General features: G+C 47.9%; 9 protein-coding genes across 9 annotated transcripts; 4 read left to right on the top strand and 5 right to left on the bottom strand.

The window, feature by feature from the left end:
- Positions 1-1,054: 1,054 nt before the first annotated feature.
- On the bottom strand, positions 1,055-1,943 carry J7337_006820 (uncharacterized protein; the record flags this gene model as incomplete). The annotated part of the gene is made up of 2 exons (XM_044824479.1): positions 1,055-1,347; positions 1,400-1,943. The coding sequence occupies 2 exons, from the start codon at positions 1,941-1,943 to the stop codon at positions 1,055-1,057; spliced, it is 837 nt and encodes a 278-aa protein (XP_044680136.1).
- An 835-nt stretch (positions 1,944-2,778) lies between these two features.
- Positions 2,779-4,442, bottom strand: J7337_006819 (uncharacterized protein; the record flags this gene model as incomplete). The annotated part of the gene is made up of 3 exons (XM_044824478.1): positions 2,779-3,362; positions 3,414-4,158; positions 4,428-4,442. 3 exons carry the CDS (start codon positions 4,440-4,442, stop codon positions 2,779-2,781), a joined length of 1,344 nt encoding a protein of 447 aa, XP_044680135.1.
- A 1,341-nt stretch (positions 4,443-5,783) lies between these two features.
- J7337_006818 (uncharacterized protein) lies at positions 5,784-8,047 on the top strand (the record flags this gene model as incomplete). The annotated part of the gene is made up of 3 exons (XM_044824477.1): positions 5,784-6,254; positions 6,311-6,412; positions 6,461-8,047. The coding sequence occupies 3 exons, from the start codon at positions 5,784-5,786 to the stop codon at positions 8,045-8,047; spliced, it is 2,160 nt and encodes a 719-aa protein (XP_044680134.1).
- Positions 8,048-8,521: 474 nt separating this feature from the next.
- Positions 8,522-10,045, bottom strand: J7337_006817 (uncharacterized protein; the record flags this gene model as incomplete). The annotated part of the gene is made up of 1 exon (XM_044824476.1): positions 8,522-10,045. The coding sequence occupies one exon, from the start codon at positions 10,043-10,045 to the stop codon at positions 8,522-8,524; it is 1,524 nt and encodes a 507-aa protein (XP_044680133.1).
- Positions 10,046-11,613: 1,568 nt separating this feature from the next.
- Positions 11,614-13,069, bottom strand: J7337_006816 (uncharacterized protein; the record flags this gene model as incomplete). Its single annotated transcript, XM_044824475.1, has 4 exons — positions 11,614-11,880; positions 11,931-11,972; positions 12,020-12,781; positions 12,833-13,069. 4 exons carry the CDS (start codon positions 13,067-13,069, stop codon positions 11,614-11,616), a joined length of 1,308 nt encoding a protein of 435 aa, XP_044680132.1.
- A 1,758-nt stretch (positions 13,070-14,827) lies between these two features.
- J7337_006815 (uncharacterized protein) lies at positions 14,828-15,435 on the top strand (the record flags this gene model as incomplete). Its single annotated transcript, XM_044824474.1, has 2 exons — positions 14,828-15,110; positions 15,305-15,435. The coding sequence occupies 2 exons, from the start codon at positions 14,828-14,830 to the stop codon at positions 15,433-15,435; spliced, it is 414 nt and encodes a 137-aa protein (XP_044680131.1).
- A 243-nt stretch (positions 15,436-15,678) lies between these two features.
- Positions 15,679-16,619, bottom strand: J7337_006814 (uncharacterized protein; the record flags this gene model as incomplete). Its single annotated transcript, XM_044824473.1, has 2 exons — positions 15,679-16,313; positions 16,361-16,619. The coding sequence occupies 2 exons, from the start codon at positions 16,617-16,619 to the stop codon at positions 15,679-15,681; spliced, it is 894 nt and encodes a 297-aa protein (XP_044680130.1).
- Positions 16,620-17,350: 731 nt separating this feature from the next.
- On the top strand, positions 17,351-19,076 carry J7337_006813 (uncharacterized protein; the record flags this gene model as incomplete). The annotated part of the gene is made up of 4 exons (XM_044824472.1): positions 17,351-17,449; positions 17,648-17,753; positions 17,811-18,066; positions 18,119-19,076. The coding sequence occupies 4 exons, from the start codon at positions 17,351-17,353 to the stop codon at positions 19,074-19,076; spliced, it is 1,419 nt and encodes a 472-aa protein (XP_044680129.1).
- A 1,776-nt stretch (positions 19,077-20,852) lies between these two features.
- J7337_006812 (uncharacterized protein) lies at positions 20,853-24,843 on the top strand (the record flags this gene model as incomplete). Its single annotated transcript, XM_044824471.1, has 12 exons — positions 20,853-20,930; positions 20,979-20,992; positions 21,059-21,261; positions 21,306-21,539; positions 21,602-22,516; positions 22,566-22,901; positions 22,948-23,068; positions 23,118-23,305; positions 23,357-23,498; positions 23,550-24,026; positions 24,079-24,552; positions 24,606-24,843. 12 exons carry the CDS (start codon positions 20,853-20,855, stop codon positions 24,841-24,843), a joined length of 3,420 nt encoding a protein of 1,139 aa, XP_044680128.1.
- Positions 24,844-27,702: the final 2,859 nt, after the last annotated feature.

Raw genomic sequence — 27,702 nt, 5'->3', positions numbered from 1 at the left:
ACCTTGCACCACGTTGCGCTGTCTCTTGGAATGAGACATGCAACAGTATGATAATCTGTCAATGCAACTCCAAATGGAGATTGCAAGGCTATTGCAATGCTTATTCCCACATCCAGGTACATGTAGTCATAAGGAGAGTTTTATTATGATCGAGAGCTGACACAGTCAAACAAACGCAGAAACATATCCTATCAGCGATCTCCCTCCTCAACGTAACATCGCAAGCAAAATGCAAAAAGCTAAAAAGATCCTCCCTTCTCTCCACATCCATTCCGCCTTGTCTCCTGGAGCTAGTAGGGGTGGGCAAGACGCCACGACATGTAACAATCCTGCTGAGCCTTGCTGGTAGTGTACAAGGATCGGGGGGGGGGGGGATGGTTTCGGTGAGAACGGCGAACGATCAAGGGGCACGACAGGAAAGAAAAAAAAGTAGCATAGCTAATGCTGGTTTCAGGAGTGAAAACAGACATGGCCGAGGCTGGGGGACGGGGGATGGGGGGTGGTGTGCATACAGGGCAGACTAAACCTGAGGCTGATGAGGTTTGTCATTCTGAGATTGATGCTATTCCCGACGAGGTAGGTCAAACACAAATTGGCTTGGGTTCCTCAGTGGTGATTAGGTAGATCGGGATAGGGTGGGATGGGGTGTAAGACATTAAAAGAATACATCTAGAAACGAGAAATGAACTATCAGGGAAGAGGGAAGGGGAAGGGGAAGGGGAAGGGGTGGAAGTGCAAAACAGATGGAGATGTATGAGCAACTGCCTAACCAACGTGGAGTTGTCATGGGGTTATTCAACGTTACGCCCGCAATCACATGTACGTTATCAATCTGAGAATAGTTTCGATTTCCTATACCTCTTACTTGAAACTATGCACATACAGAATGATGTGGGCGAGCGTGGGTTGTGCTGTGCTGTGCTGTGGCCGTGGCTGTGGCTGCGGGTGTATTGTAACGCTGGGAGTTTGTGTTACGGCATCTTAATCAAAGCTGATAACCGCGTGTGCCGGCCAGAGCTTCGGGTCTCCTCCTCGAGGCCCGCCTGCTTGGTACCTAGGGTGCAACTACCGGCTCAGCGAGACGTGGGTAGTCGTGTGTCGCAGCAGTGCCATGGAGTTCTTCGTCAGGGAGTGGCTGTGATGGAGGAGATTTCTCAGTTACAGAGTCCTTGTCATCATCATCCTCGCCATCTTGGATCCAGTCCATCATGTCAGGGGACTCAGTGCTTTCCTTTGTCTCAGGTGTATGTGTATTCTCAATCTCAACAAACAAAGGGGGCTGTGGTCGACTTGACTGAGGGAGCCGTACCTCACATGCTCGGTCATAATGTTGCTCGGCGAACTGCTCTGGGCCAAGTCAGGTTCTCTCCTCTATAATACCCCTGAAGGCGCTACTCACCACTGATTGTCCAGTAGGTCTCCTCTGGTTGGGCCTCGAAGAGCTCCTTAGAACATCGTAGTCCATCTTTGATCACGACAAGATCCCAAAGACGCAAGCTCCTCAGCTGGTCTATCCTCCTCAAAGCCCTGCTTTGAACCCATCTCCTCGCGACCGTTATATCGTACAGCATAAGGCCATACTCATACGTCCACTCTGCCACCCATTGGATCTCTTCGAGCTTCATGGCGCGGGCACTGGCGCGGAACGCGTTGTCAAGGCACTCGCGGCTCTGCAATACGATGCTCAGCATGTTCCGTTGCTCGAGGGGATAGTCCTGGGGGACTTCGCGTTGAAGTTTTGTCCATTTGAGGTCTCGCTGGGCGAGTTCTGTGTTGAGTTCACGTTTGTGGCAATCCTCACAGAGCCAGAGGTAACTAGTGACGACGAGGACTTTTTGACGCGATGGAGGGCAGAGCTCTGTGCAACCTTGAGTGCACCCGACCTTGAAGAGTAGCATGTGCAGACATTGCTCGTACCGAATGATGGCGATACCGCAAGGCATATCGCTGCTCAGGGTTACTCGCTGTTCAGTATATGCGTCGTGCCGTATAGTCAGGGAGAGAGAGAAAAGGATGTGGTGACGAGAGCTTCACGTTTAAGTAGATTTGAAGGGGCAATGAATGTCGAGTTTAGGTTGTTGCAAAAGCGTTGAAAAGCACCGCTTTCACGAGTTGAGCGACGCCAAACGTCCTTTGGCAGTTAAGGAGGGTAAGGAATGTGCCTCAGCGGTTGTCATCGTTGAGGGCAGGCTCTCTGGAGGCAGCTATGGAGCAACACTCTGCCTCTGAAGTCATCACCACCACGTATTTCCCCCTATTTGCCAGTGCCTCAACAGTATGGCGCACCTGTGTGTCCTGTTCGTGATATTGTGTGGGAGCTGTTGAACTCTCACGCGCATTTGACCGTGAAAGGGGCGAGTGACAGCGAATGAGCACTCTGGCTTGACAATGAGACGGCAAAAGCCATTGTTGCCTAGAAGTTAAACGTGTCTGTCACCATATTAACCGAGTCCTTTTAAACATAGAGACATCGTCATACAGTAAACTTTGGCTCCCATTTTGTTCTTATGGCCCGACATGGTTCCGATAAAAGGGTATCCACGAAAGTAACGAGAGACGAGAAAAAAACATTCCGAAATGCCAATCTAGGTAAAATACACCCACTGGAATTCACACCTCAACACCATGCCACAAGCGCCGAGATATTCGGTGCAATGCCCAAGTACAAACGGTCATAAAATAAACTCAAACCAAATCGCGCACCCGTTCGGCCCCTTCTATCATGCCATCTCCCCAGATTAGGTTGCTCTGTTTCCCAGCCTTCTCATCCCCCTTCTTCTAAGACCCCGCATGCGATGCGAGAGTCAGCTCGGGGAAATACCGCGAAAGCTTCCTAGGATTATGCACGTCTGCCCTCGCTGGCTCTTCGGTATCGGAGATTTGATCGTAATCGTTTGAACTTTGGCCTTGGTTGCCATCCAGCAGCTGGACAGATCGTCTCTTAACTTTGATGTTTCCCTGCGCTGGGGCTGGTTTGTTGCCTTGTTCACTTGGAGCGGTTGTCTGTGCAGGTGTAGGCTGTGCTTGTGGTTGAGGCACAGGGATCGACTCACACACAGGGGCTATCTTTCTGGTCTGACGGCACATATCGGGACTGAGGCTCCTAGGTGGGCCAAAGTTGAGAGTGCTTGACATCATCTTGCGGTAGCCCTCAAGCTCCTGTTGCTGCCGATCAACTCCCGCAGGACTAGCAACGCCACTTCGATTCTTCTCATTTGACGTAAGTCCCTTGGCCTGGACAAATGCACTGGAGCGAACGTGGTGAGGATCACGTTCGTAGTACTTGTCGATTATTGGATGGACCATGACGGTCTGCCTGTGGATTGTCAAGATAGAATTTGTTGGTACGTTGACCCAATTCTCTGCTTCAAGTCAGCCCCGACCTTCTTCCATACCCAGAGCAATTTGCATACCTCTCTCAAACGTCAGGGGCTCGCTTGCAACAAGTACAATGTCGGCGCCCCGATCCTTGCGTTCCATCTGGTACTGCTTGTCACTCGCGGATTGTGTTCGTGTTGTCCATTGGGTTCCGGAAGAATAGTACAAGCTGGCCGCCTCGTCCTTGGAACTGCTGATGTATCGAGTGCAGATCACGCTATGACCATCGGTGACAGCAAAGTTGAGCAAGCTTCTGGTATCAACATCCTCGTTCTGTAGTATGCTTTCGGGAATCGCATCGGTCATCTCGTTGATTTGCGCGATCGTGCGCTTCATAGCCTCTCGAAGAATAGTCGGACCAAAGCCAGTTTCGGGGCAAGCGCTTGGGTCGTGACCAAGTCGCTCAAGAGTATCGAGGAAGAGGGCAAATGCCCACTCGCTATCTGTTCCGCCTTTAACGCCCAGATACCACTTGTCGGCGAGACGCTCGCCCAGGCGACGCTTGATGTATTTCCACCCACCCAGACCGCCATTGTGCATCCACATCAAACTACCGTGTGTGAAAGGGTGGCAGTTGTCTTCGCTTAGGGAGCCTTCGGTCGTGGCACGAACATGGCCAAAGATTAGGCGGGAGGCGGTCTTTGAAGCGATTCGCTGCAGATTGGTGCAATTCCAGGCGGGAATGGTCGATGTGAAAAGGCAAGGCGCTGAGCCAAGTTTAGGGTCGGTGTAGAAGCCTATGCCAAAGCCATCCGCGTTGTTCTGACCTCGTCTCGTATCCTGTAGATGGTTATATGTGTCAGCTATGATATGGCATTCCTTTGATTGTCGGTCAAAGCAATTGATTGAGGTTGACCCACGAGACGCAACCGAGAATCGAATGACTGTTTGAGAATAGAATGAGTAGGATCGAGAATCAGCTTTGATAGAAGAATCTCGTCACTCCCTTTGTAAACCTGAAAGAGTTACGGCGTCAGTGTTGTTCTGCGTGCGACCAAGAAGCCGGCTTCGGAGGTATAGATAAGGGATCTTGATTATAGGGGACTCACCAGGAAACGGCACATGGTTTGACCTTGTGCGTGCAAAGAAATCAATCTGGGCCGGAGAAAAATAACAAACAGGTCAAGAGGGAGGACAGGTGCGAGAAAGAATAATAAGAGAGAGGTGCAGGAACAAAAATGTCTGGAGAAAAATAAGGGATTGCGTATTACGGAGACGGGGGAGGACAGTGATTGTGAGAGAGTGATTATGGTGAGGGATGACACCATTGGCCTTCCAATGTGACTCTCAAAGGGTTGCGTTGCTTCTTTCAGTGGATGCCAGGAGTGGCTATCGGTGAACGGGCCATCGGCTTTGGCGGGAGACAAGCCCAGGTTAAAGGTACATAAGACAAGGCTGAGAGGGAAGGGGAGAGTAGCCAATGGGGGCGAGTGAAAATAGGGGCACTTTAAAGGATTAAAGGATTTGAGGATTTGACTGCCAGAACCAACGTGAGATGGCCACGATACTGCATGAAAGTTATTGGTGCTGATGAGTTGTCATATGTAGTTGTACCACACATATGTAGGTAAGTCAGACCTAAAATACATGTTTCTATAGCATTGAGTACCTGCAGTAATCACTGATGGCATCATTTACGAGACTGCTTCTATCCTTGCATTAAGAGTTCGAAATTCCGGGGAATGGCCCGCTGATAGTGGAGAATATCACAGCTCTCGTCAGTTGAACTGCCCTCAAGTCCCGTTCAAACCGTGACTCAACAACTCAAATTCTTTATTTCCGTTTTCGCTTAAACTCCAGTTGTGACTCAATTACTGTTCATCACGTCAACGACCCCCTGCGAAACCGTGATTCATTACTTCATTACTTGTCTTGGGTTAAAATGAGCATTCAAAAGATATCATTTTCGGGGGGGGGGAAGAAAATCCAATCCTGCAGCCACCGCCAAAAGCGGGAGTCGCCACATCCGCTATCCCGTCGTTGACCCTTGCAGCTACAGTAGTAGAGCTCTGAGCCACAGTTGACATCGGCTAGGTGCACTGACGTCTTCCCCAACTGTGGCGCTACCAGCAACAATCCATTTTACGCGAGAACATCGCCCATTTACACGCTCCGCGGTTTCGCGACCGCGTCTTTGGCCTATGACATTGGCATGGTCCACTCTCGTCTCGCTCCAACCCCATCCCAGCCCGGCCTTTTGGCTCCTCGGGCAACCAAACTAAGTTCTGTAATTGAAGCCTCTTCTTTCCACCATAACTATTCAGTTTTCGACATGTTCTGATCTCATCTTATGTCTCTGCAAGAATTCGTCTCATCAACTCGTGAACTGTGACCTCTTCGCCTGCATATATCGTCAGACTCGGCTCCCCAGCCTCTCGCGGCTTCAACAGGCATCGTTGCCTGCCATGTCCTCCGATGGCCCAGATACTCTTCCAACGCCTGCATCATCGTCACGACCAAAAGGGACACCCTCGATAACACCCCGTCGCTTTAATCGCTTCTGGCAACCAAGACAGTTTCAGACTCAGCCGTTGCCAAAGTTTAGAACTGCTCTTGGGAGCTTGGACGAGTCTGATACCAACCAGCAGCCCATTTCGCCCCAATCGCTTTTTCATAGTGATCCTATTTTACCTTCTTCTCCAAGTGATGGATTCCAGGATGAATCGCGGAAGAGAAAGCTTCAGGCTGAGGCTGAGGGTGATGAGGCTGTCTTCAAGAGACCAACACTGAACTTGGATGATATGCCACCACTTCGGTTCAATACCACAAATACCTCTTCCTCAACCAATACACTTGTCGGTTATGATAATGAAATTCAAATGTCAGAAAGCCAGATTAGTCTGGAGAGTCTTGATAGCTATAGAAAAGCTACCCTGGTAAGTTTGGCGTGGTCTGGAAATTGCTCACGCGATCTCTGCTTACACCACTTCAGAGCAGTTTCTTCAAGACCAGCCGTGGAGTTGCTCGAACGCCTAAAAAGTCACCCTTTCTCATTAATACACCCAGCATCTCTGAGGAACCTCAACCTGTTAACGTATGTTATTATCTCCAGAGTCCCTGGCGTCACTGACATCATCACTAGGAGCTAGCCAACTACAGACCTAGACCAATCCGAAAGTTCGCCGATAGAGGCGTTGCCTCACAATTACTCAACCGAGAGCATGGACTTGGATATTCAACTGGTCAACCATATCTTCACACACCAGCATGCGACCCTCGAACCGAGACCGCAAGGTTTCACAGCCGCTGCATCGATTCTTATGAATGTCTAACTCCTAGTGGCAGCCGTACCATCCCCTTCTGCCTTACAAGCACTCACAATGCCCCCGTGACGGCTGTCGGTGATGAAGAAGGTTGTGTTAGGTTCTTCGACACTTCTCCAAACGATGATCCCAACGAGGAAAAGGACTTGGGTGTTTACTCGGTTCATGACAATGCCATCTGGGATATGGACTTTTCCCAAGATGATATGCGTCTTGCGACTACAGCTGGTGACGCAGCTCTGGTTATGGATGTTACGACCAAGTCTATTGCTGCTAGACTTGCAGATGGCCATTATAACTCGACTCGACAGATCGCTTGGCAGAAGGGCCAATCTATTGGCAACGTATTGACAACATCAGACAAGGCTGGTCGAATTCGCCTGTGGGATTTGAGGTGCCCTTATTCTCATGTGAGAAGTTTCTCAACACTTAGTAGCAGCGAGACAGGCCGTCGAACCGTCACTTTTCGAGATGAGGCCATCAGACCTTTCCAGGCCTCGACCGTGAACACTCTTGACAACACCCACGAACGTACTGCTCATGGCAAGACCTCTCCTGCTTCGGTTACTGCAATCCAATGGCTTCCCGCTGGTCGTGAACATCTTTTGCTCTCCGCTTCTGAGGCCGAAGCTGTTGTCAAGCTCTGGGATCTTCGGTACATCAACCGTCGCCACCAAGAAAAGAGCACACCTCTCTCAGCTACCACCGTCCCCTCCAACCACGCCTGGCGTTCGTATGGTATCACCTCTCTGTCTCTCAGCAGTGATGCCGCCCGTATGTACGCAGTGTGCAAAGATAACACCATCTACGCTTACTCCATGTCTCATCTCATGCTTGGCCACGCTCCCGAGCTCAAAGACCTCGCCACTAAGAGGAGACCCATCGAAGCCCAGGGCTTAGGGCCTCTTTATGGTTTTAAGCATGACTCTTTCGCAGCACGAACATTTTTTGTCAAATGCAGAATGCGACCGAAGGGCCTCTCTCACTCGTCTGATCTACTTGCAGTGGGTAGCTCTGAGTCTTCAGTCGTGCTCTTCCCCACAGATGAGCGATATCTTCGATCTGCTTGCGCCCAGCGCGCTCACCTTCTTGATCCACCTGGATCTGCACCTACACCCTCCCGCTCATTCTCATCTGCCGCAGGTGCTGAACCCACCTCCTCTACAATCCCTATCTTCCGCAATGGTACAGCTCTTGTCCATGGCCATCAACGTGAAGTTTCAAACGTCAGCTGGAGTTACGATGGCAAATTGGTCAGCGCGTCTGACGATTCCATCGTACGTCAGTGGCAGGAGGATGAAGGTCGGGCTCGGTACTTGAGACAAATCGGAGATTTTGGTGGTGAGCGATATATGGCGGGTTGGGCTGATGTGGGTAGTGACTGGGATGATGAAGATGATGAGTAACGAGTTGATAGCATGTCGCAAAAGCGCATGGCGTTTCTTTGATATTATAAGATACCCTTCAGCCAACATGGGCGATTCAAACATGTATGTTAGTTAGCAGAGATCTCCAGAGAGACTCGAGCACTCAAGCGGGTTCATAAAGGGCATTTACAGATAGCATTCACGAGGAATGACAGTTTCAAAAGGTAGTATCAACGAATTGAAATTACAGTATAATCTTGTTCAAGGATATATCGTTTAGGTATTGTGACGTAAACTAGCTATCTCTGAATCTAGGGTCGTAATCGTTTCTTTGTGGAATGCTGAAAGGCCGTGGGCTGGGTATCGAGTACAATCGTGTACGTGTGCTCTAGGTATAAAAATGCAACCGACTCCAGGTATAGACGTGTTTCCCCCCAACGAGGGTTATCCTAATCCTTCAACTCCTTAAAACGCCAAACAAAATGCAATCGCTGTGTGAAACAATTTTTCCTCTCATGCTTCAATAATCATTACTTCACGGCCACGCCTAGCAGAGCACAATGCTCCCAGCAGGATAACACCAACGGTCAATACTATCAACCAGTTGAAGAGGCTCATACTATCAAACTTCTTGGCAGCAACTTGAAGGCAATCTTTCAGCTCGTGCTGGGTCGTGTTTGCTTTGGCTGATGGGCGCATTGGTCGCGGCAAGGTCTTGTCGAATCTCATAGACTTGGAAAAGGCTGGACAGAGTTCAATGGCTGCAGCATCATCCTTGGAGAGACCAGGATGGCCGATCGGGAGCTTAATCCCACTCTCTGGCTCCACTGTCGATGCGGTTGCACTGTAGTTCCAGATCTTCCAGACTAATTTAGTGCCGCTTGGTGTAGATCGCTGAATTCTGTCTCTTGCGATAGAAACACTATCCCTGAGACGAGAGCGAAACGGGTGCAGTTGATCGACCAAGTCAAGTAGAGACGAGGTCGTACTGCCGCCACTTTCCTTACGCGCTGGGTCATCACAGACCATGTCGAGCTGCTGAACCAAAAGTGTCATGTTGTCGAAAATGCAAATCGACTCTTGAACGATATCCTGCTTCTCGCGTGCTGTGAGTTGCCCCTCCATGCTAGCGAGTCGTCGCTTAAATTCGCGTTTCAAATCTTCCCCGTCCTCGGGAGTCTGGAAGTGGAAAAATCGGAGAGGCATTGTATGAGTCGCATGGCAGTGAAAGTCATCTATCGGGATCTCTTCGTCGGACAAGCCACTTGCACGCTTAGTTGGCCTTGATCTCTCTTCACAGGGGAGACGGTTTGGCTGAACTGGAGAAGGTAACCGGTCCCAAAAGTCGTCTCCAGCTGATTCGAGTGTAGCTCTGATAAAACGGCCACCAGCAAAGAGTGCCATGAACAAGATGTAGGAATAAGCCATTAGCACATGAGGTCTGTGTTGAATAGTTCTTTTGATGTGCTGTACAAATTCCCCCAATCGACCATTTTCTTCGACAAGCCGTAACTGCTCTTCAACAGTGTCGTTGGACCACCCCGCCAGATTGGCAATGTCAGCTTTGAGACGATCTGAACGCATTAATCCCGGAAGATACATTTGTTGGAGCATCGATTGCATCCTGCTGCAACTTGACAGTTCGTGAAGATCGGAAGCTGGGAATGCAGTTTCTGCTGAGTTTGGTGGAGTTTCCGGCTCACAAGTCTCGTCGTCCTCCTTGGGCAAATCTACTGGCAAGCCCGACTCGAGTATGTCGCGCCACATCGTCTCAAAGGCCACATAGATAGGTGTAACGTGGAGTAGGCCAGTGATATAAGCAGATGAATCGGTAGCAAGAGGAGGCAACGCAAGCGGTAGCCGGGCGATAATAAGTTTGTTAAGCTTTGCGTGCACCGATCTTGTAGCGATGGAGACAGACTCAGCTAAGGAGAGGTCATGTTGGCGGTGTTGAGGTTCGATTTGGGGTTGGGGTTGAGAGTCGGACGCAGGTTGAGGCTGAGGATGTTGTGAAACGTCAGCTTGAAGCGAGGCCATCTCCGTTGGAGTTGACTGGGTTGCTTGGCAACCCTCAGGCCTGTACTTCAAGTACACGGGAGGATTGGTTTTTATTTGCAGATCGAAGTTTAGGTTATTGATGTGCAACGAAGATAGTAGTACTTGGTTGTCAAAAAGGTTGAGAGAGGGACAGAAGATATTCCAAATAAAGAGCGAGGAAGACAAGATGATGAGGACTAGGGTCGAACCGGAAATCGGTCAGTTCAGGCTAGGCAAAGTGAATGTAAGGTAGGGTTATGAAGGAGGAGGAGGAGTCGATTTCGGTCTGGCCTGGGTCGAGATGGTAGAGGACCCTGCAAATGGAGATGAAGGAGGCAACATGAACGATATTACGAGCGGAGCAGGAGCAGGTATGATGCCATGCCTTCCTCATGGGAGATTTATTTTTTATGACGGGGGTAATGATTCAGAGCCTCTAAAATTCGAGTCAAGTAATTAGTTGCCCATTCACTGTTCCTTACGATTCTGAAAAGCTGTCTTTAAGCGCTAAAGGTAGAGCTTAAGCTATCATCCACAATGAGTTGCTTATCAAGCCACACCACGAATCAATTATCGATTCACGCATGGAAATCAAATCAAGCATGATGCAAAACGCCGCAATCCTCAGATTCCCGCCAACGCCACATCAGGAACAAGGGCACTGCAGATCCCCCTCATGACAAGGGCCCATGACACGGAGTGCTGCTGAAAAAAGAAGCTCCCCCACTTGGAGAAGTGAAGTCATGATCGGATTTTTGGCGTGCCATCGGTAATGGACCCGCTGGATACAGGGATCTAACGCCAAAACGCTCCGGAGCTCTGGGTCGGACAGGGAAGAATGTTCAACGGAGCTGCTCCGGGCCAGGACAAGCATTCTATCGTTCGAGCACAGAGAACACGAGAATCAAGGCAGATGAGATTTAACAAAGATCTACGGAGTAGTCGATTCGAGTTTTGATTGCATTCCAGGGTCTTTCAGCTTCAAAGAAGCAAATATGTCCACGTATACTATTACGAGTACTGCTGAGCTGTCAATCATTCATTGCAAAAGTAAAGAATAAGACGAAAGCATCAGCCATCACCAGACATGATACGATTTCCCACAACTTCCATAGCTAAGTGACATCCTTCACAAAATGCAGTACAATTGGTCATCTCATCTCAAGACCCGCACTGCCTCAAACCCTTCCCCGATCTGAACCCCGGTCCCGAGGCGCATGGTCCCGCCCAAGCTTTCGATTCGATCTTCACAGATCATCGTACTTGGCCTAAGATCGAGAGTATAAATGAGAAGTTCAGGGTCCAGAACCACGAGGTCCCCAAGACCCTGCACGATCAAGACTTATTTCCTGCAATTTTCCAGATCGGGAAATCTAACATTCTGAATTGCATCCTTAACTCCATATCTCCATGACTGAACTGTTCATCTAGCCGTATCTTGCGGTTGAAACGCCTTGCATCCTGTGCATAACTTGTCCCTGCTGTCCCGTAACTTGCTGTTGAAAGCAACCCAAACGCCTCAAAATTCCGTAAGCTCATACATGTCGTTATCTTCATGACCCATACACTCAAACTCCCACCGATCTCTCCAAGTCGTCGTCCTTTTTGGGTTCCTCTCCATCGTCGCTCTCTCGGCTGACCACAATGAATGAAACAAAAACAACTGCAGCACCAACCCAATAGGTAAAACTCGAGTATTGCTGATATTGTAAGATCTCGCCAATCAAAGACAAGGGTATTGTGAGGGATAGGCCAACTGTCACCACAAGGGGTGTCGTCATGAGCAGGGCGAGGGCCCATGAAATATCGCTGATGAAGGAAGACACCGCATTGAACTGATCGTGTATTAGTTTTGTGATATTTCAGCGAAGCCACAGAAACTTACAATAATGATGCCCCAAAGTGTGCTGCTGGGAGGTAGTTCAAACTAGTCACTGTTAGGTCAGTCGCATCACTGCTTGGAACAAAACTCACCGGTTCTAAGCCCGTCCAATGCAAAATGAAGAAGATGGGCCAAAGGAGAACCACGTTGAAGACACCAACAAGTCCGAAGAACATCTGCATATCGACCTTATCCTCATTTGGAACCTTGCGCTTCATCACAGTCACATAAAGACCATAAATAACGGCACTCAGGAGCGCCATCGAATCACCAACCGCGATTTGCGTAGGTGACTTGTGCGGGAACGATCCTCTATCCTCATCGCTTTTGCCGGACAGATCTACAGTCGAGATAAGAATTACTCCTGCTAGGGAAGCTCCCACACCCAAGATTTTGGCTGTCGAGAACCGTTCGATTCCGAATAGGGAGCAGAAGATAAGAGTCCAGACACTACTCGTAGATGTCAGGATCGTAACGCTCGCGACGCTTGTGTACTCGAGACAAGCTGACGCAAAGTAGTTCGCTGAGAACCACAGCATGCAGAACTCGAAGCTCAAAACGGCAGTCTCCTTGAACGTCAGCTTCTCTTCGGAGGTTGCGGTTTCAGTGCTTCCGTATCCTTGCGATATCAAGCGCTCGGTTGCCTGCTCGTCCTCGGTTTGATAGAGTGACTTCGTGTTTATTCTGCCATGCTTGTAATCGGACCATAGTTGCGTCGCATCGTGTCGCATTCCACTGATTCCATGCTTCCGTAGGTATTTGAAGAACTTGGGTATTAAGGAGATTGCGAATATCGAGGTGTTGAGGTAAACGATGAAGAAGGGCTTGTTGTAGGTTTGATCAGAGAACATGTACTAAAACAAATGTTAGCTTGAGCATGAAGGCTACCATTTTGATGCTCCTACACTGGCGATGAAATTGTATAATGTCCATAGGAACACCGTCAGCAATAACAGCGCAAAGCCAAGGGTTCTTCTCGCAACACCGCCCAAGCCCAGTTTCGCCCTCAACCCAGCTGGTGATCTTGATCTCGACTCGAGTAGCGGGCTCGAAGGTACTGCCACATCGTTCTCGTCTTGTTCATGCTGTCGCTCTTGCGAAAGCGATCCCTCATCTGATAAAGTCGACATAGCCGGTGCCATCTCTTATCTCCAATGCGAAATCAGTTTCCCCGGATGCGCGCAACTGTGCGCGTTCTCGGCCCAAGTCGCGATAAGCGAAGATGTTGGTGATGCCAGCGCAAGCGACCACTGCGACTTTGAGGGTATTTCGATGGTTGTGTTTAGAAATGTGGGAGGGAGATAATATTAATATGGTCGCGGATGTCGGACGGTTATTGAATTCCAGGGTCTTGAGCACGCAATTAATCGAAGCGGGGATCTTGGTGACACTTTGGGGTAATCATTCGCAAGTTTGAGATAAGGGTTCTATTTTTGAGCCGGTATCGGGGGTGGTTTATTCCCACCAGTGAAACCTATTCTGATGTCACTTGTATCAACATCACACAGAGTTGACTGGAGGTCAGATCTTTTTTAGTTTTATAATTTTATATAGTGGTTTGGATAACAATATTAAGCTAATGCATCAAAGATATTGGTCTCTAATAGAGTGTTTCCTGACATGCTCAAGATATACCGAACTGGTGAACGCAAATAGGGTACCTAGTAGTATTTGTATACAAAATTGAGCATTCATGAGTGTGAATGCCAAAGGTTCGACGGCCTACACGATCTTTCAACAAACCAAAAGGACCAAGCTCTTTGCTAGCAATGGCAGCAAAATATGTAGCGAATGCGCTGTATTTGTGAAGGAATGCATAGGGTAATTTGAAAGAAAACAGTAACAGTACTAGTAACAAGTAGACATATTGATCAAGTTCGAGGACCAATGACAGGAGTAGATTTTAAATATATAATGCCGTGATCTCAAACTCAATGATTTGGTATATCTTTATTCAAGTATCATTCCTACTTATCTGAGCGTGTTGACAGAGCGGTGGTACAGCAAACATCAAGGACAACTCGACATACCTTAACCTGACGGGCGTATATAATTTCTCCCTTCTTCATTTCGGAGAGACCAATCAAGCAGCCTCGTCTCGGACTTCGGACTGGATGCTTGCTACGAAACTGCATGTATCCGTTCTGTTTACCCAAACACATCCAAGCTCCTGGCTGATCCTCTCGGGAGGTCAGTGAATCGATCTGGGCCTCCCAGTCATTTTCAACACTGTCAAGCTGCGCCAACAACTTACTTTCAAACTTATCCAATTTCAGTCTTGTCTTCTACGACACATATGCCCGCAGTTCGGTTTAATGCATACTCTCTGCCTATTTCTTTGATTCATTATTGAACTTTGTTGATTTGCGCTTAAACCGTCGCCCGAGCGAAAAGAACAGTCACCACCTACTCCTAAAGCGTTCATATCCCATGGCAAATTAAGAATGCGCAAGAACTCTAATATAATGGCTAAGTATAAAGGAACCCCGACGGAGAAAGAAAGTTCAACTTCGACTCGATACCGGCCTTATATTACACGCAACATATCTCATGGTACCTCTGCATTGAACAGACTCAAAAGAACCTCCGTGCTCTGTGTGTCGACAGGAGACGGGATCCTGAGCTTTTTAGTTGACGAAAATCGCATGAACAGAATATGTCCTCCCTGGCGCCATTTTGAACTCCTGGGCGGACGCAAAAGGATGGCCAACGACACCAGTGGCATTGACTTCGGGAATGAGAGAGCTAAAGACGCTCTCCGGATAGTCTTGGACATTGTCCACGGCAAAGAGGTAGTGAACTATGAAGATTTCAGCCCTCGCCTTATATTCTACATTCTCGAAGTTCATGCCTGGTTGGGACACCCGAAAGCCACTTACAGCTGCTATATGGATCCAACAATGGTCGGAACTCAAGGAGCACCATCCTCTACGTTCTTCGACAAGGACGCCATCTCAAGGGGTATCTTTGACATGGCAAGAAAGGCTAAGTACTTGTATCGGGTGAAAGACTGGCTCCTTCTGGCTCCTGTAGCCGAAAAGCTAAGACTTCAAGACGTTAGTCAATTGATCCTCGACAACTTATGCCTTTTCTGCAGAGCCGATAAGAGAGAGTTGCCCGAAGAGGTAAGGGATTGCATCGAGGATAGGGACTGGGCCAAGATACAGGACCTTGGACTTATTGGTAAGTGATATTCTTCCTTTTATATCTTGAATGCTGAGCTAATTGTGTGCAACAGACAATAAATTGCTGAACAAGCGTGAGTTTTATGTCGAAAACATCATCAAGGGGTTACGTCTTCTTTCCCACCAAGTCCTCTACATGGAGGGAGGCATTCTTCCCACCGGAAATATATTCAATACCTATCAAGACTATAGAGTTGCAGCATGTTCCTACTGTCGATCGCTTTCTTGTGACGAATTTCAACGGGAGCTCATCTCAGCACGGTTATGGCCGCTGTGCGCTGAGGCTTACCAAGATCGCATCATTGATCTACTTCACGCAATAAGGGATATGGAAGAAAGGACTCTTGTTGGGAGAGAATGCAACCAGTTAACCCATCTATACGATCACCTACGGATGATGTGTACCGAACCGGAGCGTTAGGGAGATAGTGGTCGGTGAACTGGATGGTGAATTGCCATGGGCGAAATGGTAAGGCGGGAAGGGAAAAGATCAAATTGAAGAAAAGTCATAAATTTGGAGTTGCTAGTTCATAGTTTTTGCTAATTGATCGGTCATTAAGGCCAGCTTATGACGAGAACACCATGGCCTGAGGCTCCATGCCCTTGCCTTCAGCCAAAACTCCCGCTTTTCTCAAGATGGATACCGTGTTCTGAACAACCTCAGCCTGGACACCCTCAGTTTTGGCAGGGAATCGGACAGTCTTGAGCCACTCTCGGGCATCAGGCTCTGTGTATCCGAGGCTGCTTGAGATGTACGCGACAGCTTCCTCTTGATTGTCATTGAAGTGCGTGATACCCTGATCCAGCTTTCCAAATAGGTCCTTGACACGGGCATCTAGACCGTTCTGGGTGAGCTTCGTAGAAGCAACGATCTTCCAGCTGCTCCAGGGAGTGTAAATCTCGCCAACGCGGCGAATCTCACCAGAGTCGTAGAACTTCTTGGAGGTGAAATGCTCCCACATGAAGAAGTCGGCCTCGCCACTGTTGACGGCATTTCGAAGATTCTCAAAGTTGTTGAGAACAACTGTATCGGAGAAGGGCTTCTCTGCAGCGCCAGGGGTCAACCAGCCTTGCTGATCGGCTAGGACAAAGCCCATCACGTAACTTCCTGAGCCAATGCGTGAAACACCGATCTTGCCGCCCTTGAGGGAGTCAACAGAGGTGATCTCAGGTCGCTTTGCACCAGTAGAGATAGCCCAGCCTGTATACATTAGTGGCTATATCATCGTGATGGCGAAGAAGACTAACAAAGAGGTGTCTCGACATATGTGCCAACGAGACGATATCCGCCATCACCCTCAACGCCCTCCTTACCTAGACCCGCAATCCAACCCTCAGTCAAACCAACAGCCACATCAATCTCACCAGCTCGAATAGCAGTAACCATGTGGCCGGTGCCTGAAGGGAAGGGAATCAGCTCCGCATCAAGACCAAAGTGCTTCTGAGCAAAATAGAGGGGAGTTGAGAAGTGCTCTGGCACGTAGCCAATACGAAGAGGAGAAGACATGACTAAGATGTTTGATATATGAGTTTGAAGAGCCTAGGTTGACCGTAATAGACTATTGTTTTTCGGGTGTCGTTGATTCTTAAAAGAGAGAGACCGGGTCCGGAGAGACGGATGGTACGGGTGCGGGGTTATATATACGGCCCCGCAACGGCAGTTGACGGTCCTACGAAATAGACTTTCTTTGCATCGCGGCATCTGCCATTATTCAAGCGGCATAATTCATGATACCTTCCGATTAAATATCGGTATCCATCTTAGATGTGACGTTTACAACTTCATTGGGGTTGGAGCCCTGACTATTCTTGGTGCTTATGTGTAACAACTCAGTGCATAAGGAAGAGCATTAAAATCAATGCACAATGCGGAGCCAACTCCGCCTCAGAACCAAATTGTGTAACAAGAAGAATCCGATATGAATACGCGTACCAGCACAGGTTCACGCCTAAGCCACGCAACGAAAGCAGCCCTACAGAGGCTCAGCGACCAAGAACAAGGGGTCGTCGGTGGCTTTCCAACCCCTGAAATCTCTGAAGCTGTCAGCCAAGACGCTAAATCTGGGGGGATCTGATACTTGAAATAGCCTAGTCAAATTTCAAGTTAGCTCAGCCTCCCTCGATTATTCTGACGTCTTCTCAAAACTCCCTTTCTTTTAAAACCAACCTCAGCCATCTTTGGCTTCTTCTAGGCCGGATGGCATTGTTTTGAGTCGTTCCTTAACCATTCCTATCACTATGGTACCTCAGTATCATCCTGTTTCTAGCGACGATGTGGAGTTGGAGTCTCATCTGGACGTGCCTCTGCTCGATCTCGAACCGCTAGAAGCTGATGCAGTAAGCGATAACGAGAGCCTCCATTCTCATTCAGAACCGATTCCGAGTTATCGATTCTCGCGATGGGGCGTTCATTCACCGAAAAGAATTGTCATTTTGATCGCTGCCATCAAATTTGCTGTTGTTTTGAGCGGGATGTTGTTGCTTTTGCCGACTGTGCGCTTGATTGAGGACATGTTTTGCCATATACACTACCAGGATACCTCTGCGGACATTATCGATGAGATGAAGTGCAAGGTTGATGAGGTACAATCTCAGCTTGGATACTTGTATGGCTGGAACAGTCTCATCACCTCTATTGTTGGTGAGTGGTACTCCATATGGATAACCTACCCAATGATCAGTGTCTAATATTTCCCAGGTCTTGTGGTAGCCTTTCCTTATGGAATGATGTCCGACAAGATTGGCCGTAAACCCACTGTGATGTTGGCTTGGTCTGGGATTGCCGTGTGCTTCCTTTTTGCTCCCTTCAGCATGAAGGCGTTTCAAGGCGAGCTTCGAGAAAAGCCCTATCTTTTGATTGTGGGAGGTTTCTTTCAGATATTCGGCGGTGGCATTCCGGTAATGTTCTCTACCCTCTATTCGATCGCAGCCGATGTCAGTTCAGAGGAGGACAAGTAAGTGGACATGATATCATTCTCTACAGGCATATGCTAATATCACTTCCAGAGCCAAGCATTTCTTGTGGCTTACATTTGGTGCGACTTTGGGAGGTATTTCAGGCCCCATCATTGCAGGCATCCTAATGAACAAGTATGGGCCTTGGGTTCCCGTCTACCTGGTATTTGCCACTGTTCCTATCATCATAGGCATCCTCTGTCTGCTTCCTGAAACCTTGACCATCAACCTCAAGCACCAGAAAGCTCAGGCGGGCAAAAGCGCACCAACCACCTTCAAGGAGCATATTTCGCATGCTATCAAAGATCTCAAGCATTCAGTTAGCATGCTCAAGGACCCAAGTGTTCTCATGATTATGGTGACATTTTTCGTGACGAACGCACGGTTTACGGCTTACACGACAACCCTGGGCCAATATATCAGCAAGCATTTTAAGTGGAAGATGGCTGAAGTGAGCTTGATTCTGTCTCCTTTGGGAATTCTGAATCTCATTATCCTCGCCGGGTTGCCCAAGGTATCGGAGATTTTGGTATCCCCTCGATTTCGAATGTCGGCATTTGGCAAAGATTTATTCTTGACGCGAATTTCGACAGGAATACTCGCCTTTGCAGCCTTTTGGCAAGGCATCAGTCCTAATGCCGTCATGTTCCTTTTTGGTCTCTTCATTGGGACGTTTGGCGCGGCCGACAGTCCTCTGGCTCGCGCGACAGTTACACACTACGTGCTACCTGAGTATACTGCTCGACTGTATGCCTTGATAGGTATGATCGAGGTAATAGGGTCATTTATTGGAGGACCAGTGTTGGCTTGGTTCTTTGACCAGGGTCTGAAGCGAAAAGGAATCTGGATTGGACTGCCTTGGTTTTACATCTCGTTCCTCTGTGGCCTGTCTTGGATTGCGCTTTTCTTTGTTAAGCCACCGAAGAAGCGCTCAAGAGAAGACCCAACAGACAGCGACGGCTACGAAGAAGATGATTATATGCCGGATGATCCATTGCGACTTCAGTAGTTGAAGGTTGGAGGAGCGACAAGCAACGATCTGAGTATGTCAATATCAGGAAACATATTCATCTGCTATTTAAACTGAAAGATACCCAAATAGAATACTTTTATGTTGTCACTGCTATATAATACTTTGTGCCGCTGCAGGTTGTAAGGAAGAATACTCTTCCGATATACGGATACATCTACCTAGTCACGATATGCTTATCGGTTACCTTCCGAATGAGGCCATGCCAAGGGACTTTTGTAAGTCGACCAGCAAATGATAAATGTCAGCCGTAGTCGCAAAGGAAATCGTCCCAACAAGGATTTTGATCCGCCTCCTCATTTTAACGGACTCTATTCGTCCGAGATGCTATTTATTTTGGGGTGTGCTGACCTATGCTGCCAAAAATCGAGTCTCGAATGTAGCTTGGCCAAGTTACAAAACTGCATCAAAGTCGTTCTAGATTATCCGTAGTGGTTGCAGAGTAAGTGTAATTGCGTACGACTTATAGAATCTGTGCAGTTGGAGCTGATGCATGCATGAGCCGGGTACTACCACGCCATCGGGTCCACGGGTATAAGGTCTCAGGGACGTCAACTCCGTTTAGATTTCCCTTGGCTTGGACAATCTGCATCCCTAAGAGACCAAGAAGCACTCAAGCTTGGCCTTTTTCTTGGACTACAGGCACCTTTTGGTGACAGTTTTAGTCGTTATGGACGGTTACAACTCCACGGCTTGTGGCGATAGTCTCTTTGGGCCCAGCGTCTGGACTGAGGGTTGTCGCGGTGGATTTGATTTCACCTGTGAGTACACCAGGGAACTTGAAGTGGGCAATTGACTAACTGTGTCTGAGTATCTTTCCAAGAGAGCATCCTCAGCATCCTTCCATCTGCTATTTTCCTTGCACTTGTCGGCCCACGAGCCTTCTACCTCTTTAGAAGTCCAGACAAGACCAAGCGTCACGCGACATACACACCAAAGCTGGTAAGAGCACTCTTTACTGTCTCTTTGTCTTTGTCTTTTTCTTCTTCTCCGCTTTTCAATTTTGGCTAAGCAAAATACTCAGATCACTTCCGCTATATATGCTGTCTTACAGGTGGTTTTGTTGGCTTTGGTTCCGTCCGCTAAGAAGTCCAATACTCGCTTCTCACTGGCAGCGGCCATTCTCAATCTCTTAGCAGCTTTCGCCATTCTTTTGTTGGCTCATGTCGAACATGTCAAGTCTGTCCGTCCATCATTCATCCTCACTGCATATTTGTTTGTCTCGCTTCTATTCGACGCCGCTCGGCTTCGCACAGAATGGCTCATGTCACTGAACATCGCGTATGCCGCAACTCTTTCGACCTCGACAATCTTTAAATTGGCGTTGCTTGTACTGGAGACAATCGAGAAACGCAGGATTTTGATATCAACTGGAAAACCAATTTCAAAAGAGAGCACAAGTGGCCCCTTTAGCCGTGGGTTCTTCGTTTGGTTGAACTCACTGCTCATCTCTGGCTGGGCTACTGTTCTGACAAACAATGACCTGCCCGCCATCTACGAGAAGCTATCATCAGAGAAGCTCGCAGTTCGTTTCGTAAAATCATGGAAGAAAGGTATGATAGCACAACAAGATGAGACGACCATTTCTAATGCGGGATTGCAGCCACTTCGAAGAGCAAGAAACCTTCTCTATTTCTGACAACTGTGACCGTTTTGAGATGGGAGCTTCTTGGTATAATACCACCCCGCGTTGGAATGATCGCCTTGAGCATCTCTCAGCCTTTTCTTGTCAGCAACGCATTGCGATTTCTCACAATGCCCGAGTCCGACTCGACACTGAACTTGGGTTATGGTCTGATAGGTGCATTCGCCTTCGTTTTTATCGGCTCTGCGGTATGATCATACCAGGCGACGGAAGTACCCCAAGCTAACACTATATAGCTACTCACAGCTTGGTACGAGCATCTGACATTCAGAGCTGGCGCGATGGTCAGAGGGGGGCTTATGACCTTAGTTTACAGCAAGATGGTGAAACTTCCTACCGACGATCTCGGCGAGTCTTCAGCTGTCACACTCATGGGAAATGATGTGGAAACCCTGATTGAGAAACTCCACATGCTCTTGGTTGAATCCTGGGCGAATACTCTCACTGTTGGTATTGCCATGTACCTGCTGGCAGCACAGCTTGGTGCTGTTTGTGTTGCTCCTATTGTCACAGCAATCAGTGAGTAATTCTATCTTCTCGACCAGTTCATTCTAACTGTGCAGTCTCCCTCCTCCTTACGGGTTCTATTGGAAAGATGATGGTCGCTCGCCAGATCAAATATCAGAAGGCCACTCAGGACCGCATCAATCTTACTTCTGAGGTTCTCGGCTCAATGAAACCAGTCAAGATGCTTGGACTGTCGGAAAGATTCAGCAGCCTCATTTCTCAGAAACGAGATGAAGAGATCAAAGCCAGTAAACATTACCGCGTGATCAATGTCTATCTGAACTGTATCAGTGAGTAGCTCTGGGCTAGTAGATATTCACTTTACTCACCCTTTTAGCCAATTGCAACATAGGGATGACTGAAGCGATCACTTTCGGCGCATATGCCCTTGCAGCAAAGTTCGGAAACGGCGAACCATTCTCTGCGGCCCAAGCTATCACAGCATTATCTATCTTGGGTGTCATGATGGACCCTCTATCGCATCTTCTTGGAAGTATCCCAGGATCTTTCTCAGTCTTTGGATGCTTCAGAAGAATGGAGGATTTCCTCAATTTGGAAGAGAGAATTGATCGCCGTCAAGTCAATGGCCGCTCTAAAAATACATCTAGATCATCTACGGAGAGCTCGCAACCCTTCCAAGAAACTATCGAGGCGACTCCGTTAAAAGCCATTCCGGTCGGAGCTGATGGAACTCAAATCATCATAGAGGATGGTAACTTTCACTGGGGCGAGAAGGCTGTTCTTCAAGACATCAACACAACTTTCCCCAGTCACAAGAATGGATCACTTACCATGCTAGTCGGTCCAGTCGGTTCCGGTAAATCGAGTCTGCTGAAGGCTATTCTGGGTGAAACAACGTCTTCTATGGGTAATGTGTCTCTGAATACATCAGAAGTTGCATTTTGCGACCAGACTCCCTGGGTCATGAATGCGACCATCCGTGCCAATATCATCGCAGAATCCAAGGGATACGACAGCGCCTGGTTTGAGACAGTCATTAATGCCTGCGACCTGACAATCGACTTGGGACGGCTTCCTGAGGGAGACCTTACCCAGGTTGGCGAGCAAGGAGTCAAGTTGAGCGGTGGACAGAAGCAACGAATTGCTATAGCTCGTTCCCTATACTCTCGGAAACCTGTGGCCATCTTTGATGATGTGTTTAGTGGACTCGATAAGGTGACTGAGCAGATCATCTTTACCCGTGTCTTTGGAAAAGATGGTCTTCTTCGAAAGAACGGTACTACTGTTATTTTGGCTACGCATGCAGGTACGTTGTTACTGATGAAATAGGCTTCAGTCATTTGACGTCCGTCTAGTGAACAGGCTCCCCGAGTCCGACTTTGTTGTCGTCCTTGAAAAGGGCGGGAGACTTGTTGAGCAAGGAACTTACCATGAGCTGCGATCCGGGAATGGTTATATACATGAACTTGACATTTCGAGCCACGATGATCACGATGACCAACCTTCTACCGAAACCAAAACTGCAGAGGAGAGTGACAAGACCGACAGCAAGGACGCAATTTACGATGAGCCGAGTGAAGTACCGAGTGATCGAAGCGTGTTTATGTACTACTTCAAGGCCAATGGAATACACAACATGCTCACTCAGATACTTCTCATCGCCAGTGCAGGGGTTATCACATCCTTTCGATGTAAGTTTTCTATTTAAAAAGTCTGCACACTCCTAACCAGTGACAGATGTTTGGGTTACTTGGTGGGGTGATGGAAAGGGCCGTGACAGCAGAGATATTGGCTACTGGCTCAGCATATATACCGTCCTATCTGCTTTTGAGGGCATTCTTATTACGCTTGCCATTGCGTGGGTTAAACCGACTCTGAAAATGAGACTTTTGCTGACAAGAACTCAGAATGTTCCTTTTGGTTTGCGCACCCGTCAGTGGGAAACTGCTTCATTCACGACTATTGAACGCTGCCATGGGCGCTCCTCTATCCTTCCTTCACAACAGCGCGGCGGGGTCTTTGATCAACAGGTTCAGTCAAGATTTGCGACATGTTGACATTATCCTCCCTATGTCCTTTTCCATCTTCCTCTTCGGTGAGATATATCTATACATCAGGGTTGACGTAAGCTAACACCCCATTATAGAGGTTGCTGCATGCTTCGGTGCTGCTGGTCTTGCTATGGCAGCTGTCAGCTGGTTTGCCATCTCGATTCCATTTGTGGTCGTTGTGCTTGTCCTCATCCAGCGTTTCTATGTCCGAACATCCAAACAGCTCCGTCTTCTGGAGTAAGATAAGCATACCCTTAGTTAGTTGAAATGTGCTGACTCACAGTTTAGAATCGAACATAAGGCGCCGCTGTTCTCACATTTCCTTGAGACCATTGACGGACTCGCCACAATTCGAGCTTTTGGTTGGATTCAGCCGTATACCGACAAGGCTCTGAGTCGAATTGATGATGCCCAGAAGCCAGCGTATCTTCTCAACTGTATTCAGCGATGGCTGACTCTGGTGCTCGATATGGTGGTAGCATTCTTGACGATAATCCTTGTTGTTTTTGCTGTAACCCTACGTGAGAAGATTGACCCCTCGCTATTGGGTATCGCACTGGTCAATATGATGCGACTTGGTACCAACATGAAGGGCATCATTTTGAATTGGTCCCTTCTTGAGACATCACTGGGCGCTATTGCGCGTATTCGCATGTTCTGCTCTTCTGCGCCAAACGAGCAAAAGCCAAACGAGGACAATGAACCGGTGGAATTGTGGCCTAGTCAAGGTAGCCTTGAAGTCAAGGATCTGGATGTTCAGTATGAGTAAGTGAGATCTAAAGCCACAAAAGCTTTGTCCAATGTGTTGACTTTATAGGCAAACTACCGAGCCTGTCCTACGTGGGCTTTCGTTCAGCATTAAACCCGGCCAAAAGCTTGGTCTTTGCGGTCGAAGTGGAAGCGGGAAGAGTTCTTTTGTCCAAGCCCTTCTTCACATGGCAGAGATCGCCAACGGACAGATTACTCTTGATGGGCAAGATATCTCGAGAGTTCCTAGATATTTGATCCGTCAACGTTTAAGCTGCCTGACGCAGGATCCATTTGTCTTTGGCGATACCATCCGGGCCAATCTTGACCCATGCAATACGGCGTCAGATGATGAGATCAGAAGCGCCCTCGAGCGAGTTGGCATCTGGTCTGTCATCGAAGCCAAGATCGACGACAATAAGGATCCTCTTGATGAGAAGATGGACGAGAACTTTTTGTCCCATGGTCAGCGCCAGCTTTTCTGTCTTGCAAGAGCGTTGTTGAAGAGAAGTTCACTGCTCATTCTTGATGAGCCGACAAGCAGGTAAGTCATTTCATCAGATCTTGTGCGTTTCCTGTTTCTGACACCGTTTGTAGCGTCGATACACAAACAGACGTAAGGATGCAAGAGGTCATCCGTACCGAGTTCTCGGATTGCACGATTATCATGATCGCCCATCGCATTGATACACTGCTCGACTTTGACAAAGTTGCCGTGTTGGACAAGGGTTCTTTGGTTGAGTTTGGAGCCCCTCAGGAGTTGCTGAAGGATGAGGCTGGTGCATTTGCCAGATTGTATCGGGCGAATAAGGGGAGGAAGACTGAGAAGCAGTGAGTGTGTGACGCGTTTGGGGGCGTAATGTTTTCCACTGTAGCACTTCAGTCCTACTTCAGAGCCTGCTATGTTTATCAATAATGTTTCGCGCCAGTGATTCTACTGGTCAAAGACAAACGATAACTAAATCTTTGTCATGTATATGCACCAGGTGAATCACGGCCTCTAGTGAAGAGAAAAGAAGAGGAGTATAAGTTCATTCCCTCCCACCCATTCTGCCCTTCACTCCTTTATCGCACCACCAACTCAAATTCTCAGCTACAATCACTAAATCGGCTATAAAAATGTGCCAAGGGGTCATCTTTTGGGCACGGTGCCCTGTCTGCCGCATTCGACATGAAGTATCGCGAGCATACCGCCCCATGTGCGAAGAAGCCGAGAACACAGACCTATGTACCTACGGTGCTTGTGTTCTAGGAGTCGACTGGGTATTCCGACAAATCAACCCAACTGGATGGGGCTGGGATCGGTATTGCAGAGAGTGTAGGCCTCGACGTAGACGCATCTCACGTCTAAATAGGAGGCTCGACAGGACTGGCAGAGGGGTGAGGGTCCATAGAGTTATCTATGCGCCACCTGGGTTGAGCAGACAGAGTAACGAGGATTTGGAGATGATGCTGGAAGAGCAGTGAGATACCCTCCGATCGATGTGGTAGAGTGGCTTGTTCCAGACAGGGTTGATCAGGGGTTAGTTTGGATAGTAGCAACTGACAACATCAAAATATGACATGTCTGTTACAGACTTCAAGTCACAAATTATATGATTGTTTTGCTATAGACTTGTATGCATCATTACAGTATGTTCTGGCATTATTTATTATGATCTCTCTTTTCGTGATAGATCATAGGGCGTCTCATGTCCTGTTTCTACTCTGTCACGGTTCTTTGTCTACACAACCGGTTGTGAGTCACGGACTCCTCGTAGCGGATACGAACAAAGGATCTATTCGAATTATGAGATTGAGAACATTCACTCTCTTGGACTACTGAATATGGAGCTGCTCCCTCTCCAGTCAGTGACTGTTGCTACTGCTATATATTCATCCTCAAAGCCATTCTTCTTTCAACCCTTTCACACCACTACAAATCTCAATCAGCCATTGACAAAAGAAACAACCCAAACCTTTTTATCAATTCTTTCATCAACTCTATCATCAAATACAATCAACAATCATGTGCTCAATCAAGATCTGGTGTCGCAAATGCACTGTCTGTCAACGCGTCGATGAGATCGAATATTCCAACCATCAGGATGGCTGTGGATCCTGCAATATAGTTCGCACTACTCTGCCGGAACAGTCTCTCCAAGATGCAAACGAGAACTACCGCTGTCGAGGCTGTCGATCCAGACAGGCTTACGAGTGTCAGCAACTCAACAACAAGGATGGGTATTCAAGGTAAGCAAGTTTTCTAAGAGCAGTTCAGGGTAGGAAAGTAGATCATGTGACGATATTGCCTTTTGGTGTATCATCGCGGACATAGTATCACTCCAAGACAGTATCACATGTTGCCTTTGAACACTGCTAATTCCACCATCGTGCAGTGACTGAGAATAACTCTAGAGATCTCCAGTGACTCACAGGCCAAATAAAACCCTGATTCACTGTCCCCTAGTGCAAACAGATTCATCATGGCCGCGCGTCAAGGCCATTTGTTCTCTGAACGACCTCCCCATCTCGTCTCTTTTACAATCTTATAAATACCGCTTTATCTCCTATTCCCATTTCCTCTCTCATAGACAACTCATACCCTCAATTTTGCTTTTTCTATAGATATTATCAACCTGTCTATCCCCTGCGAGATCTCTTTTTCCGATCTTTCAACCTACCTACCCATACACCAATATGTGCCAAACGCTGGTCTTGTACAGAACCTGCGCGCATTGCGATGGACAATTTCGCCTCTAGGAGACGGCGAAGTTGCTACCAGATTGCGATGACTGCGGCACCTTTGGACGAGGCGCTTGCAATGACGGTGTTACTCTGGCACTAGAGCCTCATGCCGATGACCCTTTTCGCACGTTCGTCTGCGATGACTGCGGGTTTTATAGACGACGTCACCAAGCAATGCTCTGGTTCTTACGCATGAGTTCGTGGCCTTAGTTGAGGAATTGCGGCGGAATTGGTAACTCTGGAGTTTGCATGGTTGACTTCAAATCAATTCGTGTGAAGGACTCGCGACCAAGCAAATGTTTTCATATGCGAACATCTCAAGACTCAACAAGATAAGGACTGTACCCGAGAGCATCTCAAAACTACTTCTCCTATATACAACCGACTAAATGGATGCTTTGGGTAACCTTGCACCTACACAAGGTAAGACAAAGCAACTTGCAAGTTTCTCATATGTTGAAAGCTGACCGTTTACTCCATTCAGGGGGTTCTTCGCCTTCATCGAAATGACACCTAGATCACAAGAATTTGGTCAAGAACATATATGCTAGGAAAAGTTAATTCAGCTGTCGCAGTGAGACAGAAGTTTTATTGTCACTTGAGAGATTGGTTGGGACCGTCAATTCAACTAGCAGGACTGGCCATGGGTGGAGGCCATACGAAGTAGAACACTACCATAGAAATAGAGCCCTTTTTGTTTTCCTACATCGGAATTGCTAATACATTTTCTTGTTAAGAATGAACTAGTATAGTCCCTGAGCCTATGTTCCTTCTCCTTAGTATATCTATCTTTATACGAAACAAGTCATAGACCATATCGTCGTACAATGTGATCTGTATATGTCGGGGTCAATAGAGCTCTATTCTTTGAAACGGCCATAGACCTTAATAACTAATGCCATTTCCGTGATCCAAGGCGTAGACAATGACCCAAGTGAGTAGTAAGACGGTTCCATCCTTGCATCTT

Source organism: Fusarium musae, chromosome 5 (assembly GCF_019915245.1).
Source record: "Fusarium musae strain F31 chromosome 5, whole genome shotgun sequence".
Lineage (NCBI taxonomy): Eukaryota > Fungi > Ascomycota > Sordariomycetes > Hypocreales > Nectriaceae > Fusarium > Fusarium musae.
Note: the sequence above shows the minus strand (reverse complement) of the source record. Positions and strands in the feature narration are given on the sequence as shown.